Source organism: Mobula birostris, chromosome 5 (genome assembly GCF_030028105.1).
Source record: "Mobula birostris isolate sMobBir1 chromosome 5, sMobBir1.hap1, whole genome shotgun sequence".
Classification (NCBI taxonomy): domain Eukaryota; kingdom Metazoa; phylum Chordata; class Chondrichthyes; order Myliobatiformes; family Myliobatidae; genus Mobula; species Mobula birostris.
This window is the reverse complement of record NC_092374.1, coordinates 2,331,560-2,350,550: the sequence shown is the minus strand read 5'-3', so window position 1 is coordinate 2,350,550 and position 18,991 is coordinate 2,331,560. Positions and strand designations below refer to the sequence as shown.

The 18,991-nt window shown below is 49.8% G+C and overlaps 1 protein-coding gene across 1 annotated transcript in view; it reads right to left on the bottom strand.

Annotated features, from left to right (window-relative positions):
* Positions 1-2,844: 2,844 nt before the first annotated feature.
* The window catches only part of bxdc2 (brix domain containing 2), a 29,519-nt gene continuing 13,372 nt past the window's right edge, over positions 2,845-18,991 (bottom strand). The window contains exons 5-8 of the mRNA XM_072257430.1: positions 9,326-9,638; positions 5,479-5,580; positions 4,678-4,806; positions 2,845-4,294 (exon numbers count right to left, since the gene is read on the bottom strand). Of these exons, the coding sequence (XP_072113531.1) occupies positions 4,046-4,294; positions 4,678-4,806; positions 5,479-5,580; positions 9,326-9,638 (793 nt within the window). The 3' untranslated portion in view covers positions 2,845-4,045. The remainder of the gene's footprint in view (positions 4,295-4,677; positions 4,807-5,478; positions 5,581-9,325; positions 9,639-18,991) is intronic.

Genomic DNA, 18,991 nt, shown 5'->3' with positions numbered 1-18,991 from the left:
AGGCCGTGGATAGACATGGCAGAATGGGACTGGGATGCGGAATTAAAATGTGTGGCCACTGGGAGATCCTGCTTTCTCTGGCGGACAGAGCGTAGATGTTCAGCAAAGCGGTCTCTCAGTCTGCGTCGGGTCTCGCCAATATATAAAAGGCCACATCCGGAGCACCAGATGCAGTATATCACCCCAGCCGACTCACAGGTGAAGTGTCGCCTCACCTGAAAGGACTGTTTGGGGCCCTTTCAGCACATCCCATTCCCATTCTGACATGTCTATCCACGGCCTCCTCTACTGTATCACCTACGCTCTGTCTGCCAGAGAAAGCAGGATCTCCCAGTGGCCACACATTTTAATTCCACGTCCCATTCCCATTCTGACATGTCCTTCCACGGCCTCCTCTACTGTAAAGATGAAGCCGCACTCAGGTTGGAGGAATAACACCTTATATTCCGTCTGGGTAGCCTCCAACCTGATGGCATGAACATCGACTTCTCTAACTTCCGCTAAGGCCCCACCTCCCCCTCGTACCCCATCTGTTACTATTTTTATATACACATTCTTTCTCTCACTCTCCTTTTTCTCCCTCTGCATATACCCCTTGCCATCCTCTGGGTTCCCCCCCACCTTATCTTTCTTCCCGGACCTCCTGTCCCATGATCCTCTCATATCCCTTTTGCCAATCACCTGTCCAGCTCTTGGCTCCATCCCTCCCCCTCCTGTCTTCTCCTATCATTTTGGATCTCCCCCTCCCCTCCCACTTTCAAATCTCTTACTAACTCTTCCTTCAGTTAGTCCTGACGAAGGGTCTCGGCCTGAAACGTCGACTGTACCTCTTCCTAGAGATGCTGCCTGGCCTGCTGCGTTCACCAGCAACTTTGATGTGTGTTGCTTGAATTTCCAGCATCTGCAGAATTCCATTTGTTTGCGATGTATTGAGCGTTCACTTGCCCTGGGTGAGCAGGACGTCCGGACCAGACCTCACCCACCCCCCAAATGAAGTAAGCTAGCCAATATCAAAGATATCATTGGTAAAAGAGAGGCAAGAGAAGGTATTAGACTGCTGAAAATGACAATGGCAAGAAAACGGTGGATGAACTGTAAAGTATTTTGCATCAGTCTTCACTGTGGAAGACACTAGCAGAATGCTGGAAGTTCGAGTGTGTTAGCAGGCAGAGATGAGTGCAATTGCTATGACTAGGGAGAAGGTGCTCAGGAAGCTGAAGGTAGGTAAGTCACTTGAACCACATGACTACCCTCGAGGGTTCTGAAAGAGGTGGCTGAAGAGATAGTGGAGGCATTAGTCATGATCTTTCATGAATCACTAGATTCTGTCATGGTTCCGGAGGATTGGTAAATTGAAAATAGCACTCTACTCAAGAAGGGAGAGAGGAAGAAGGAAATCAGAGGCCAGTTAGTCTGACCTCAGTGGTAGGAAAGATGGTGAAGTCAATCGTTAAGGATGTGGTTTCGGGGTGCAGTACTCAGCCAGTTCCATCGTGGGCACGAGCCTCCCCATCATCGAGAACGTCTTCTATACGTTCAAAAGACGATGCTGCAAGAAAATGGCATCCATCACCCAGGACGTGCCCTCTTCTCACAGCTAGCATCAGGGAGGTGGTGCAGGAGCCCAAAGACACACACTCAACATTTCAGTAACATCTTCTTCCGGACCGCCATCAAATTCCTGAAAGGGCAGTAAACCCACGAACACTACCTCACTGTTTTTCTCTACTTCCACTATTTAGTTCATTTAAAATTCATATACATTTCTTTCTGTAATAGTTTAATGATGTATTAAATACAAATTTCACCACCTAGGCCAGTGATATTAAAGCTGATTCTGACTCAGATGATAAACACCAGGGACCTCGTGGGATCAGCAAAGAGCCAAATGCTACAGCTGCACTGCGGTAAGTGGGAGATGGGTGTAGGCTGGTGTTTCTGGGCTGTACAATTCTACGAGAAGGTTCACTCCGTTGACTGCGAGCATGAAGTGCTTGGCATGGGGAGGCAGGCATCAGGGAGTCTTACTGAAACACAAGGTTGAGACGGGGACTGACGGTGGGGTGAGATTCTTCCTGCAGTGGAGGTCTGCAACTGGAGCATAGAGATTTGAGTTATGGGTTGGACAATATTCTTCCTCCGAGGAACATGAATCTTTGGAATTCTCTGCCTCAAAAACAGGGATATTGGGAGAGCGAGGGTGTGACACTGAGACCAAGACGAGATTCACTGAGATAGTCTCAGAATATCACACTACTCATTTCAAACCCCAGGGAGCGTACATCACACACAGCCTCTCCAACAGTAAGGTAATGCTCATGGGCTATTGTCCATTCAGAAAGCTCAGCAATGCCTCTATAAGGAGACTGAAGAGAGTTGGACTTTGCACATTTTTCTACAGTAGAGAGCTTCCCAACAAGCTGGATCACTGCTTGGTGTGGAAAGTGCACTGTGGGAGACAGGAAGGCTCTACGATGGGTAATCAAAACTGTCCAACACATCACTGTCACCAAATACCCGCCATCAGGGCCAGGAACATCATGAGGGATCCCACCTACCCTGCTCATGGACTGTTTGTCCATGAACAGTCACTTTCCCCAAGCAGTAAGGCTGAGCAACATCGCCACCAACTGACCCACCCATCCACACCCTCGAGCATGACTACTTCACTATTTCCCATCGATCACCTCATGGACGTTCAATCAATCTTCGTATAGAAGCTATCTTAAATATTTATATTTATTGTGTTCTTTTATCTTGTTTTTGTTTGTGCAACATTGGATTCAGAGAACAATTATTTCATTCTCCTTTACACTTGTGTGCTGGAAATGACATTAAACAATCTTCAATTTTAATTTTGTAATTTATTTTATGTCTTGCTACCACAAAGTAATAAATTTCACATCACCAATCGTTGATATTAAAGCTCCTCACCAGCACAGCCTTCACCTTATCTCTTCCACCCCTCCCTCGCTAGTGCATGATAAAAACAACTTTACAGCACACTGGAGTTGGAAACAAACATTTATTATGTTGCCGTATAAAATAACCCACCCTCTGAGAACAACATCCCTCAGGATTGGCAGACACACACCACTCACCACAGACCCCTCCCTCAGGATCAGCAAACATACCACTCACCACAGACCCCTCCCTCAGGATCAGCAAACACACCACTCACCACAGACCCCTCCCTCAGGATCAGCAAACATACCACTCACCACAGACCCCTCCCTCAGGATCAGCAAACACACCACTCACCACAGACCCCTCCCTCAGGATCAGCAAACATACCACTCACCACAGACCCCTCCCTCAGGATCAGCAAACACACCACTCACCACAGACCCCTCCCTCAGGATCAGCAAACACACCACTCACCACAGACCCCTCCCTCAGGATCAGCAAACATACCACTCACCACAGACCCCTCCCTCAGGATCAGCAAACATACCACTCACCACAGACCCCTCCCTCAGGATCAGCAAACACACCACTCACCACAGACCCCTCCCTCAGGATCAGCAAACACACCACTCACCACAGACCCCTCCCTCAGGATCAGCAAACACACCACTCACCACAGACCCCTCCCTCAGGATCAGCAAACACACCACTCACCACAGACCCCTCCCTCAGGATCAGCAAACACACCACTCACCACAGACCCCTCCCTCAGGATCAGCAAACACACCACTCACCACAGACCCCTCCCTCAGGATCAGCAAACACACCACTCACCACAGACCCCTCCCTCGTCATCCTCCCAGAGCAACTTCCCCTCCCTCGGGATCAGCAAACACACACCACTCTGCACGGACCCCTCCCTCGAGATCAGCAAACACACCTCCCTGACCTGTCCCAACACAGCTCAGCTCCCACCTTCCTGACAGCAGTGAGATACAGGGTCCCCTCCCAGCAGGCAGACCCTTCCCTGGTTAGGAGAGGTGGGAGGGGAAAGAGGAGGGTGAAGAGGGGAGACAGTCCATTGTGGGCAAAGAGAGGGAGGGAAGGAGTGAGGATACAGACAGCCCCTCCCCATAGTCTACTGTTCCTGTAGCCTCAGCCGCTGGCGTTTGTAGAGTTTTTTCTGGGGCCTGGCGCTGTGCGTGGTCTGCAGAGGTGCCTGCTGGACCTGGGGCAGCTTCTGCGGGGCAGGCGTGTCAAAAACTGCATGGGTGGGGTCCTCGGGTAGGGTCACTAGCTGCTCCTGTCGCCGAAGTCGCTGCAGTCCCTTCATGTTCTGTCTCTCGGCGAAGCGGCTGGCCGCCGCTGCTCGCAGCATTCTCCGGTGCTGGTCAGGGAGCAGGGGCAGCGGTCAGCGTAGAATTCCCACCCCACACCGGCGGTGGCTGCGAGGGAGAGTCACACGCAGTGACTGCGAGGGAGTCACACGGAGTGACGGAGGGGTGGCTCCGAGGGCGAGTCGCGCGGAATGAGGGAGGGGCGACTCAGAGGGCAAGTCCAGAGGAGTGAAGAGGGGCAGGTTCCAGGGCTGGGTGTGCAGAACAAGAGATGGAAGAGTGGTTCTGAGCAAGCGTCACATGGAGCAAGGGGGGGTCGCGCGGAGCGAAGGAGTGTCATGCAGAGTGAGGGAGGGGAGGCTTCGATGGGAGAGTTGCGTGAGAGTGAGGGAGGGAGGTGCTCCAAGGGAACAATCCCCATCCCAGTACTTACCACATTTGGAGAGCGGTACTTTGGATTTTCGTACAGCGTTTGACCCCCAAAACTGCCGCGGAAAATCTTAATGAGGTTCAGAACAAACCGAGGTCCAATCTCCACCAGAGAGCCGTCCTCCTCGATAATCTGTAACACGACAGGGAGTGTGGGTCCCAAGGCCAGAGGCAGCCAGGCTGTGAACCTTGGCACGTAGCACCACACAAGCAGGCAGCAACTCACCGACGGACTGGACATCACCGCCTGCACCACCCAATGTGCAACGCGGACCCAGCCCTCCCAACTCTGGGTGCAGTGTGCTACAGGATGAGATGAGGTGAGGGAGGGAAGGGAAGATGTGTGGTGGAGGGTTGGGGGTGGGGAGTCATTTGAGGGAGAAGGCAGCCCGATTCACTGCCCACCCTCTTGAGCACTTCAGTACAGAGCCTCTCCTCAGTGAGTCTCAGGATAACGGGAGCCCCACTCCCACCCACTCGTGGCTGAATGACAGGCCCAACCATAGGTGAGGGAGGGCCAGTGGACACTGGCAGGGTTTGGGGGACAGACCGGACACTGGCAGGGTTTGGGGGACAGACTGGAGGACACTGGCAGGGTTTGGGGGACAGACTGGAGGACACTGGCAGGGTTTGGGGGACAGACCGGACACTGGCAGGGTTTGGGGGACAGACTAGAGGACACTGGCAGGGTTTGGGGGACAGACTGGAGGACACTGGCAGGGTTTGGGGGACAGACTGGACACTGGCAGGGTTTGGGGGACAGACTGGACACTGGCAGGGTTTGGGGGACAGACCGGACACTGACCTGGTAGTTGCGGAACCAGATGCGGCCATCGGTGACAGTGAAGGTGAAGACGTGGTCAACGAACGGTTGGCTCCGCGGGTGGTAGCAAGGCGTGGAAAAAGTCTGCAACAGAAACCAGGTTACCCACCAAATTGCTTACTGCCTCCCCAGGAACACACGCCCACCACCTCCCTCCCCAGGATTTTTCTGGATGAAAACGTTGCCCCTCGGGTTCCTATTCACCCTCTCCCCTCTCACAATAAACCTGTGCACTCTTGTTCGTGATTCCCTACCCCTGGGAGATTCTCGCTATGCCCCTCATGGTTCTGTACCTCCACATCATCACCCTCACTCTCCTATGCTTCAACAAAGTTCCAATCTGCTCATTCAGTCCCTCGAGTCTTGCCCACATCCTCGTAAATCTCCTATGCACTCTTCCTAATGTTATCTTCCCTGCACCAGGGTGAGCACAATATTCCAAATGTGCTCTATAACATTTTGTACCACGCACTATGACCTCCCAGTGCCCTGACTGACTGAAGCCAGCATGCCGAAATCCTCCTTCACCACTCTGCCTAGCTGTGTCTGCACTTTCAAGGAACCACACAGCTATACTCTGAGGTTCCTCTGCCCTATGACACAACCTAGGACTCTGCCCTTCAGCATGAATGCCCCACCATCATTTGTCTCCCCAACATACAACTTACCTGAATTTAATTTAATTCATTTGTCTCCCCTTCCCCCACCACCACTCCGCAGCCCCGTCTTCCTCAGATCCCACCGTCAACTCCTGGGCCCTCAGAGGCTCCATCTTCCTCTCACCTCAACCCTCCCCTCTCCACTGACACCCCCAGCCTCCCCCCTCCCCCCTCTGATCCCAGCTCTCATCCGTGCCGGGTCTTTACCATCCCCTCCGACCTTCAACTGTCGGAGGCAGAACGCTCTGTTCTCAGTAAGGGCCTCACCTTTGTCCCCCTTCGCCCACACCTCAGCGAGTTCCGTATTCGCCATGATGCGGAACTTTTCTTCCGCCATCTCCGTCTCCAAGCCTACTTCTTCGGCAAGGACTCTTCCACCCCCACCGATGACCCCTTCTCCCGTCTTCAACCCTCCTCTTCTTCATGGACACCCCGCTCTGGTCTTCTGCCTGCTCTGGATCTCTTTATCGCTAATTGCCGACGGGACATCAACCGTCTCAACTTCACCGCACCTTGTCCCCATTCCAACCTCACTCCTTCAGAACGCTCTGCTCTCCACTCCCTCCGCACTAATCCTAACCTTATTATTAAACCCGCCGATAAGGGGGGTGCTGTTGCAGTCTGGCGTACTGACCTCTACCTTGCCAAGGCACAGCGACAACTCGCGGATACCTCCTTATTTACCCCTCGATCGTGACCCCACTAAGGAGCACCAGGCCATTGTCTCCCACACCATCACCAACTTTATCCGCTCAGGGGACCTCCCATCCACTGCTACCAACCTTATAGTTCCCACACCTCGCACTTCCCGTTTCTACCTCCTACCCAAGATCCACAAACCTGCCTGTCCTGGCCGACCTATTGCCTCAGCTTGCTCCTGCCCCACCGAACTCATTTCTGCACACCTCGACACTGTTTTATCCCCCCTAGTTCAATCCCTTCCGACCTATGTTCGTGACACTTCTCACGCTCTTAAACTTTTCGATGATTTTAAGTTCCCTGGCCCCCACCGCTTTATTTTCACCATGGATGTCCAGTCCCTATATACTTCCATCCCCCATCAGGAAGGTCTTAAAGCTCTACGCTTCTTTTTGGATTCCAGACCTAATCAGTTCCCCTCTACCACCACTCTGCTCCGTCTAGCGGAATTAGTCCTTACTCTTAATAATTTCTCCTTTGGCTCCTCCCACTTCCTCCAAACTAAAGGTGTAGCTATGGGCACCCGTATGGGTCCTAGCTATGCCTGCCTTTTTGTTGGGTTTGTGGAACAATCTATGTTCCGTGCCTATTCTGGTATCTGTCCCCCACTTTTCCTTCGCTACATCGATGACTGCATTGGCGCTGCTTCCTGCACGCATGCAGAGCTCGTTGACTTCATTAACTTTGCCTCCAACTTTCACCCTGCCCTCAAGTTTATCTGGTCCATTTCCGACACCTCCCTCCCCTTTCTAGATCTTTCTGTCTCTGTCTCTGGAGACAGCTTATCCACTGATGTCTACTATAAGCCTACTGACTCTCAAGCTATCTGGACTATTCCTCTTCTCACCCTGTCTCTTGCAAAAACGCCATCCCCTTCTCGCAATTCCTCCGTCTCCGCATCTGCTCTCAGGATGAGGCTTTTCATTCTAGGACGAGGGAGATGTCTTCCTTTTTTAAAGAAAGGGGCTTCCCTTCCTCCACTATCAACTCTGCTCTTAAACGCATCTCCCCCATTTCACGTACATCTGCTCTCACTCCATCCTCTCGCCACCCCACTAGGAATAGGGTTCCCCTGGTCCTCACCTACCACCCCACCAGCCTCAGGGTCCAACATATTATTTTCCGTAACTTCCGCCACCTCCAACAGGATCCCACCACTACGCACATCTTTCCCTCCCCACCTCTCTCTGCATTCCGCAGGAATCGCTCCCTACACAACTCCCTTGTCCATTCGTCCCCCCCATCCCTCCTCACTGATCTCCCTCCTGGCACTTATCCGTGTAAGCGGAACAAGTGCTACACATGCCCTTACACTTCCTCCCTTACCACCATTCAGGGCCCCAGACAGTCCTTCCAGGTGGGGTGACACTTCACCTGTGAGTCGACTGGGGTGATATACTGCGTCTGGTGCTCCCGATGTGGCCTTTTATATATTGGCGAGACCCGACGCAGACTGGGAGACCGCTTTGCTGAACACCTACGCTCTGTCCACCAGAGAAAGCAGGATCTCCCAGTGGCCCCACATTTTAATTCCACATCCCATTCCCATTCTGACATGTCCATCCACGGCCTCCTCTACTGTAAAGATGAAGCCACACTCAGGTTGGAGGAACAACACCTTATATTCCGTCTGGGTAGCCTCCAACCTGATGGCATGAACATCGACTTCTCTAACTTCCGCTAAGGCCCCACCTCCCCCTCGTACCCCATCTGTTACTCATTTTTATGCACACATTCTTTCTCTCACTCTCCTTTTTCTCCCTCTGTCCCTCTGAATATACCCTCTTGCCCATCCTCTGGGTCCCCCCCACTTGTCTTTCTTCCCGGACCTCCTGTCCCATGATCCTCTCGTATCCCCTTTTGCCAATCACCTGTCCAGCTCTTGGCTCCATCCCTCCCCGTCCTGTCTTCTCCTATCATTTTGGATCTCCTCCTCCCCCTCCAACTTTCAAATCCCTTACTCACTCTTCCTTCAGTTAGTCCTGACAAAGGGTCTCGGCCTGAAACATCGACTGCACCTCTTCCTACCGATGCTGCCTGGCCTGCTGCGTTCACCAGCAACTTTGATGTGTGTTACCTGAATTTAACCCCGTTTGCCATTCCTCAGCTGATCAAGATTCTGATAATCATTGTCACTGTCAACACCAGCTATTTCCATGTCCTCTGCAAACCCCTGTTCACTGTAGTACCTATTTGGGGTCATCTGCGACCCCCTGGTCCCATGCAATCGAATCTTTGGGAGCAGCCTTCCGTGGGGGATCCTTATCGCAGGTGCAAGAGTTGTGCCCCAGCTCGGACATGCGTTTGTCACGTCTGAGATTGGGCAGTGCCACAGGACGCCCCCGCCACCCTCCGTTGTCACACAGTGGACAGTTTAATCACACAGCTGACTGGTGAATAACTGCAGTCAAACAGCCCAGTGTGGGTAACTGCTCAGGAAGAGGGGCGGTGGGGAATCTAGACACACTCACCTGGATGAACAGCTCCTTCAACAACTGGTAATGAGGCTCCTGGTCAAACGTCTGCAGAGAGGGAGAGAAGCAGACATTAGTGGCAGACAAATTGATTCGCGATTCATTAGCAGGAGCAAATACAAGTAAAGCAGGGTCAAGGTGGAGCAGCCATTGTGTGAGTGGACCAGTGTATGAGTGGTAACTTGAGGCTTTAGCGAGGAGGCACAGGTGGGCAGCAGGTAAGGTCTTTGTAGTGGTTGAATAAAAGGTCACCAAATTAAAGCTAGTTAAATAAAGTAGGGATGAAGCAGGGTCGGGTGGTGTGCTGTAGCTGCATCATGTGGGAGCTGGTGAAGCCCATTGTGCTTCCTGGTGACCACATCTGGCTGCTCGAGCAACTCAGACTCAAAGCTGATGACCTGGAATCTGAGCTTTAAACACTGCGGCACATCAGGAGTTACCTGGATTCTCTGTTTTAGGAGTTAGTCACACCCATTAGATTAGCTGCCTCAAATTCAGTCTGTGGTCAGGGACAGTGGGTCCCTGAGTGGGATCCAAGAGACAGTGCTGGAGGAGGGAGGAAAAGTAGAGAAATGCAGTGGCAATTGGGGATAGTATAGCCGGGGGATAGACGAATTCTCCGTCGCCAGGATGCAGCATCCGAAGGGTGTGTTGCCTGCCTGGTGCCCAGGTTCAGGACATCTTATCTGACCTGCAGAGGAATTTGAAATGGGAGTGGAAAGATCCAGTTGATGTGGTCCCTGTGTGCACCAATGACACAGGTAGAATGAGGAAAGAGGTTCTGCTGAGGGAATTTGAGCAGCTAGGGACTAATTAAAAAGCAGAACCAAAAAGGTGGTCATCTCTGGATTACTACCTGAGCCACATGAAAATTGGCACAGGACCAAGTAGATTAGAGAGTTAAATGTGTGGCTCAAGGATTGGTGAGGGAGAAGTGGGTTTGAATTCATGGGAAATTGGCACCAGTATTTGGGAAGGAGGGAGCTGTACCAATGGGACCTGGATAATAGTGAATCGCATAACTGGGACTGTGGACAGGGCTTTAAACTAAATAGTTGGGGGGTTCCACAGATTGGAGAAGTATGGATAAAGTAAAAGAGAAAAGTGTGGATAAAGGTAAAGGAAAAACAAAATACAAAAAAGAGAAAGTAAGAGTGGAGTGAAGAAAAGTCAAGTGTAAAAGAGAAAAAGGTTACAAGATTTTAAAAGCACAATGAGTGTAAGGTCATTTAGCTGAATGCCCGTAGTATTCGAAATAAGGTCAGTGAACGTGGCTGAAATCAGTACAAAGGGGTATGGTTTAGAGGCCATGACAGAGACATGGTTGCAGGGTGGACAGGATTGGGAATTACATTTCCAAGGATATCAGGTAATGCGGAAAGATAGGCAGGTGGGGTAGCACTCTTAATTAAAGATGCGATCAGGGCGATAGTGAGAGACGATATAAGATCTAAGGAGCAGAATGTTGAATCCATCAGGGTAGAGATTAGGAATAGTGAAGGGAAGAAATCACTGGTGGGAGTTGTCTATCGGCCACCGAATAATAACATTACAGTGGCACAGGCCATAAACATTGAAATATCTGAGGCACGTAAGAATAGAACAATAGTTCTTGTGGGTAACTTGCACATAGATTGGGTGAATCAAGTTGGCCAAGGCAGTCTTGAGGAGGACTTCATAGAATGCATCCGTGATGGCTTTCTTGAACAGCATGTTACTGAACCTGCAAGGGAACATGCTATCGTAGATCTGGTCCTGTGCAGTGAGACAGGTAAAATCAGTGATGTTGTAGTTAGGGATCCTCTTGGAAAGAGTGATCACAGTATGACTGAGTTTCTCATACAAATGGAGGGTGCAATAGTTCAATCAAAAACCAGTGTGATATGCTGAAACAACGGAAACTACAATGCAATGAGGGAGGATTTGGCCAGTGTAGACTGGGAACACAGGCTATATGGTGGGATGGTTGAGGAACAGTGCAAGACTTTCAAAGAGATTTTTCACGGTGCTCAACAAAAGTACATTCCAGTTAAAAGCAAGGACAGTAAGTGTGGGGAGAGCTGGCCTTGGATAGCTAAGGAAATTAAAAAAAAAGGCATCAAAAAAAGTCACTGGGAGTAGTGGGAAACTGGAAGATTGGGAAGATTTTAGAAAGCAACAAGTACCACTAAACGAGCAATAAGGAAAGGGAAGATAGATTAATGAAAATATACTAGCACAAAATATAAAAATGGATAGTAAAAGTTTTTGTATTATTTAAAGCAGAAAAGGATGGCTAAAGTGAATGTAGGTCCTTTGGAGGACGAGAAGGGGGAACTGATATTGGGTAAGGAGGAAATGGCAGAGGCTTTGAATGACTATTTTGTGTCGGTCTTCACGGTGGAGGACACATCTAACATGTCAAAGAGAAACTTTATGGACGTAATGGGAGGTGAGGACGTCGATACAATAGCTATCACAAAAGAGCTAGCAGTGCGCAAACTTGTGGGCCTGAAGAAAGATAAGTCCCCTGGTCCTGATGGAATGCATCCCAGGGTACTGACAGAAATGGCAGAAGTTATAGTGTGGCTTTGGTGATGATTTACCAAAATTCTCTGGACTCTGGATGGATTGGAAGACAGCGAATATCACACCACTGTTGAATAAAAGGATATGGGCAAAAGGCAGGTGACTATAGACCAGCAACACGCACAAAATGCTGGAGGAACTCAGCAGGCCAGGCAGCATCTATGGAAAAGAGTACAGTCGACGTTTCGGGCCAAAACCCTTCGGCAGGACTGGAGAAATAAAACTGAGTAGATTTGAAAGGTGGGGAAGGGGAGAGAGAAACATCAGGCGATAGGTGAAACTTGGAGGGGTAGGGATGAAGCAAAGAGCTAGGAAGTTGATTGGTGGAAGAAAGAAAAAATGGGGCGGGGGAGGGAGTGCACCAGAGGGAGGCGATGGGCGGCAAGGAGAGAGAGGGACAAGGGGATGGCAAATGGTGAAACTAGGTGGGGCAGGGAGAAAGGAGGCATTACTGGAAGTTTGAGAAATCAATGTTCATGCCTCACAAAATGCTGGAGGAACTCAGCAGGCCAGGCAGCAGCTCTTTGTGACTATAGGCCAGTTCGTTTAACATCTGTAGTTGGGAAAATGCTTGAAGCTATCATTAAAGAAATAGTGAAGCATCTGGAAAGAAACGGATCCATCAGGCAGACACAGCATGGATTCAGCAAAGGCAGGTCCTGTTTGATAAACTTACTGGAGTTCTTTGGAGATATAATGAGGGCAGTGGACAGAGGGGAACAGATGGACATTATTTACTTGGATTTCCAGAAGGCATACGATTAAGGTGCCACATAACTTAACCACAAGGTAAGGATGCACAGAGCTGGGGCTGATGTATTAGCATGGACAGAGGATTGGTTAACAATAGAAAGCAGAGAGCTGGGACACATGGGTGTTACTCGGGTTGGCAATCAGTGCTGAGTGGTGTGCTGCAGGGGTTCACGATATACATTAATGATCTGGAAGAGAGGGCAAAGTTTGCTGATGATACTAAACAGAGTGGAAAAGCAAATTGTGTAAGACACAGAGAGTCTGCAGAGAGATGTAGATAGGTTACGTGAGTGGGCATGGGTCTGGCAGATGCAGTACAATGTTGGTAAATGCGAGGTCATCCACTTTGGAAGGCAAAATGGAAGAGCAGATTATTATTTAAACGGTAAAAAAAAAATTGCAGCGTGCTGCTGTGCAGAGGGACTTGGGAGTGCTTGTGCATGAATCACAAAGACGTAGGAACAGAATTAGGCCATCAAGTCTGCTCCGCCATTCAATCATGGCCGATCCTTTTTTTCCCTCCTCAACCCCAGTTCCTATCCTTCTCCCCGTAACCTTTGGTGTCATGTCCAATCAAGAACCTATCAATCTCTGCCTTAAATACACCCAATGCCCTGACCTCCACAGATGTATGTAGCAATAAATTCCACAAATTCACCACCCTCTGGCTGAAGAAATTTCTCCGCATCTGTTTTGAAAGGGCGCCCCTCTATCCTGAGGCTGTGTCCTCTTGTCCTAGACTCCCCCACCATGGGAAACATCCTTTCCACATCGACTCTGTCTAGACCATTCAACATTCGAAAAGTTTCAATGAGATCCCCACTCATCCTTCTGAATTCCAGTGAGTACAAACCCAGAGCCATCAAACATCCCTCATATGATAACCCCTTCATTCCTGGAATCATCCTTGTGAACCTCCTCTGGACCCCCTCCAATGCCAGCACAACTTTTCTAAGATGAGGGCCCCAAAACTGTTCACAATACTCAAGGTGAGGCCTCACCAGTGCCTTATAAAGCCTCAGCATCACATCCCTGCTCTTGTATTCTAGATCTCTTGAAATGAATGCTAACATGGCATTTGCCTTCCTCACCACCAATTCAAGCTGCAACTTCAGGGTGTTCTGCACAAGGACTCCCAAGTCCCTCTGCATCTCAGATTCCCGGATTTTCTCCCTGTTTAGAAAACAGTCCGCAAATTTATTTCTACTATCAAAATGCATAACCCATCCAACAATCTTCGTACCATCTACAAACTTGGCATAAGGCTGGTTTGCAGGTGTAGCAGGCTATAAAGAAGGCAAATGTAATAGAAACATAGAAACCCTACAGCAGGCTCTTTGGCCCACAAAGCTGTGCTGAATATGTCCCTACCTTAGAAATTACCTAGGGTTATCCATAGCCCTCTGCTTTTCTGAGCTCCACGTACCTGTCCAGGAGTCTCTTAAAAGACCCTATCGTATCTGCCTCCACCACCATTGCCAGAAGCCCATTCCATACACTCACCACTCTCTGCATTAAAAAAACTTACCCCTGACATCTCCTCTGTACCTACTTCCAAGCACCTTAAAACTGTGCCCTCTCGTGCTAGCAATCTCAGCCCTGGAAAAAAGCCTCTGACTATCCACATGATCAATGCCTCTCATCATCTTATACACCTCTATTAGGTCACCTCTCATCCTCCATCGCTTAAGGAAAAAAGGCCGAGTTCACTCAATCTATTCTCATAAGGCATGCTCCCCGATCCAGGCAACATCCTTGTAATTCTCCTCTACACTCCTTCCTGCTAGCCTTATAATCTTCTAGATTTCTATCATTACCTAGTTTTTTGAACCTTCCGTAAGCTCTTCTTTTCTTCTTGACTAGATTTACAACAACCTTTGTACACCACGGTTCCTGTACCCTACCATCCTTTCCGTCTCATTAGAATGTACCTATGTAGAACTCCACGCAAATATCCCCTGAACATTTGCCACATTTCTTCTGTACATTTCCCTAAGGACATCTGTTCCCAATTTATGCTTCCAATTTCTTGCCTGCTAGCCTCATATTTCTCCTTACTCCAATTAAACATTTCCCTAACTTGTCTGTTCCTATCCCTCTCCAGTGCTATGGTAAAGGAGATAGAACTGTGATCACTACCTCCAAAATGCTCTCCCACTGTGAGATCTGACACCTGACCAGGTTCATTTCCCAATACTAGATCAAGTACAGCCTCTCCTCTTGTAGGTTTATCTACATATTGTGTCAAGAAAGCTTCAACACACCTAACAAATTCCACCCCATCTAAACCCCTCACTCTAGGGACATACCAATCGATATTTGGGAAATTAAAATCTCTCACAACAACCCTGTTATTATTACACCTTTCCAGAATCTGTCTCCCTATCTGCTTCTCGATGTCCCTGTCACTGTTGGATGGTCTATAAAAAACACCCAGTAGAGTTATTGACCCCTTCCTGTTCCTAACTTCCACCCACAGAGACTCCGTAGACAATCCCTCCATGACTTCCTCCTTTTCTGCAGCCGTGACACTATCTCTGATCAACAGTCCCACGCCCCCACCTCTTTTGCCCCCCTCCCCATCCTTTCTAAAACATCTAAAGCCTGGCACTCGAAGTAACCATTACTGCCTGAGCCATCCAAGTCTCTGTAATGGCCGCAACACCATAGCTCCAAGTACTGATCCACGCTCTAAGCTCATCCGCTTTGCTCAAGATACTCCTTGCGTTAAAATAGACACATCACAAACCATCGGTCTGAGTGCTCCCCCAGGTAGGCCATCTCCCCCAACTGTACTCAAACAGGAATACTTATTGCCACTGGGGTACTCTCTAGCATCTGCCTCTTGCCCTTCCCTCTCCTGACTGTGACCCACTTATCTGTCTCCCCAAGCCACGGTGCGGCTACCTGCCATGCCTATAGCTCCTAACTATCACCTCTTGGTCTCCCGGACTTCCCACATCTGACACCGAGCACAGAACACCAGCCTCGCACACATTTTTCCTGTCTATATTCTACACAGGCAACCTACCTCGCCTTGACCTGTTATCGTCTAAGCCCCATTAAGCCAAAGCCTTCCTACTCCATTGCCCACTCTATAAGGTGTCTCCTTTTAAACCCTTCTCGCTGTTCTCACTGGCTGATGTCCATGCGTTTGTGCAGTTGTGCCCTGATCAAGTTAACCTTTATTGCTAGAGGGACTGAATTTAAGAGCAGGGAGGTCATTCTGCAACTGTACAGGGTACTGGTGAGGCCGCACCTGGAGTACTGCGTGCAGTTCTGGTCTCCATACTTGGAGAAGGATGTACTGGCTTTGGAGGTGGTGCAGAGGAGGTTCACCAGGTTGATCCCAGAGAGCAGAGGGTTAGACTATGAAAAGAGATTGAGTCGCCTGGGACTGTACTGAATGGAATTCAGAAGGATGAGACAAGTTCTTACAGAAACATATACAATTATGAAAGGAATAGATAAGATATAGGCAGGAAAGTTGTTTCAAGTGGTAGGTGAGACTAGAACTAAGGGACATAGCGTTAAGATTGAGGGGAGTAGGTATAGGACAGATGAGGAGGAACTGCTTTTCCCAGACAGTGGTATTTAAGACATGGTTGGATAGATTTGAGTTGGAGGACAAGTGTTACAAGGAGAGACTGGACTGGCTGGGACTGTTTTCCCCGCAGCAAATGAGTCTGAGGGGGGGACCTCACAGACCTATATAAAATATTACCAGGCATGTATAGGGTAGATAGTCAGAGTGTGCTCACCAAGGTAGGGGGTGACTACGTGTTAAGGTGAAAGGGAGAAGGGGAGCAGCTGGCACCTGGAATGAGCTGCTAGAGGTGGCGATGAAGGCAGGAACAGCAACAACATTTAAAGTGTATCTGGACAGGGCACAGGGGGATACAGCGTTAATGCAGGCAGTGGCAATAGTATAATTGGCCCTGACGTCACGGAGATGCCAGGCTGAAGCTTCCACTGAACTCTTTCAAGGACAATGAAATAGATTTTTCCCCAATTCATGGAATCGGTGGTCAAGCACAGAAACCACACCCACGTCCACATTGTTACCCCTCAGATCCCCTTTAAAATCCGCCTCTCGTCTGAATCCAATGCCCTCTTGTCTCCGATACCATGGGGATGTGATTTAAGACTCTTTCTTCTTGCATAATCTTATACATTTGTTAGTCACAGGCAAGGTACTGAAAGACTAGTGGCCCAGTAACGCGGTGCCTTTAGTTAAGAAAGGTTGGAGTGACAAGCCAGAGAACTGTTATTCTCAAGGATAGCAGAGAACTACAGACCAGCGAACCTATCAGTGTCCACCTGCCCGATTCCCCAACAGTTAATTTGCAGGTTGAGTCTGTGGACAGGAAGGCAAATGTGATGTTAGCGTTCATTGCAAGAGAACTGGGATATAAAAGCAAGGATGTAAAGCTGAGGCTTTATAAGGTACAGGTGAGGTATCAGTGAGCAGTTTAGGGCACCTTATCTCATAAAAGATATGGCGGCACTGGCGAGGGTTTAAAGGTAGTTTACGAAATTCTGGACATTTAAAAGCTTTCTGGACGTGTAGGAAATTACGTGTAGCACAGGAGATTAGTGTGCAAACTTAAAGCACACGGTATTGGGGGGTAAAGGTATTGATGTGGATAGAGAATTGGTTAGCAGACAGGAAGCAAAGAGTGGGAATAAACGGGACCTTTCAGAATGGCAGGCGGTGACTAGTGGGGTACCGCAAGGCTCAGTGCTGGGACCCCAGTTGTTTACAATATATATATTAATGACTTGGATGAGGAATTAAATGCAGCATCTCCAAGTTTGCAGATGACACGAAGCTGGGCGGCAGTGTTAGCTGTGAGGAGGATGCTAAGAGGATGCAGAGTGACTTGGATAGGTTAGGTGGAGTGGGCAAATTCATGGCAGATGCAATTTAATGTGGATAAATGTGAAGTTATCTACTTTGGTGGCAAAAATAGGAAAACAGATTATTATCTGAATGGTGGCCGATTAGGAAAAGGGGAGGTGCAACGAGACCTGGGTGTCATTATACACCAGTCATTGAAAGTGGGCATGCAGGTACAGCAGGCGGTGAAAAAGGCGAATGGTATGCTGGCACTTATAGCAAGAGGATCGAGTACAGGAGCAGGGAGGTACTACTGCAGTTGTACAAGGCCTTGGTGAGACCCACACCTGGAGTATTGTGTACAGTTTTGGTCCCCTAATCTGAGGGAAGACATCCTTGCCATAGAGGGAGTACAAAGAAGGTTCACCAGGTTGATTCCTGGAATGGCAGGACTTTCATATGAAGGAAGACTGGATGAACTAGGCTTGTACTCATTGGAATTTAGAAGATTGATGGGGGATCTGATTGAAACGTATAAAATCCTAAAGGGATTGGACAGGCTAGATGCAGAAAGATTGTTCCCGATGTTGGGGAAGTCCAGAATGAGGGGTCATGGTTTGAGGATAAAGGCGAAGCCTTTTAGGACTGAGATTAGGAAAAACTTCTTCACACAGAGGGTGGTGAATCTGTGGAATTCTCTGCCACAGGAAACAGTTGAGGCCAGTTCATTGGCTGTATTTAAGAGGGAGTTAGATATGGCCCTTGTGGCTACGGGGATCAGAGGGTATGGAGGGAAGGCTGGTGCAGGGTTCTGAGTTGGATGATCAGCCATGATCATAATAAATGCCAGTGCAGGCTCCAAGGGCCAAATGGCCTACTCCTGCACCTATTTTCTATGTTTTCTATGTATATGGCATGCTTCATATAGCCTCAGCCCTCGAGCTGGTCCAGCAGGTCTGAGATTCTTGCTCCCTGAGTGGATGGGTAGAGGTGAGGGCTGTAGGAAGGATGAGCACCCTAACTGGTACCATAATTCAGGGAGCCACTCATGAGGGGGGGAGGGGGGAAAGAGGATGGCGGGAAGAGGGGAAGGGAGGGCTGGAGGGGGTAGCGGGGAAGAAGGAGGGAGGGGCTAGGGGGAGGGGGGGAGGAGAGATGGGGGGGAGGGAAGGGGAGGGAGGGGAGAGGGGGGAGGGAGGAGAGGGGGAGGGGAGAGGGGGAAGGGGAGGGAGGGAGAGGGGAAGGGGAGGGGGGAGGGGAGGGGGAGAGGGAAGGGGGAGGGAGGGGAAGAGGGGGGAGGGAGGGGAGAGGGGAAGGGGGGGGAGGGAGAGGGGAGAGGGGAAGGGGAGGGGAGGGAGGGGAGAGGGGAAGGGGGGGGAGGGAGGGGAGAGGGAAGGGGGGGAGGGAGAGGGAGAGGGGGGAGGAGGGGAGGGAGGGGGAGGGAGGGGAGGGGGAGAGGGGAAGGGGGGAGGGAGGGGAGAGGGAAGGGGGAGGGAGGGGGA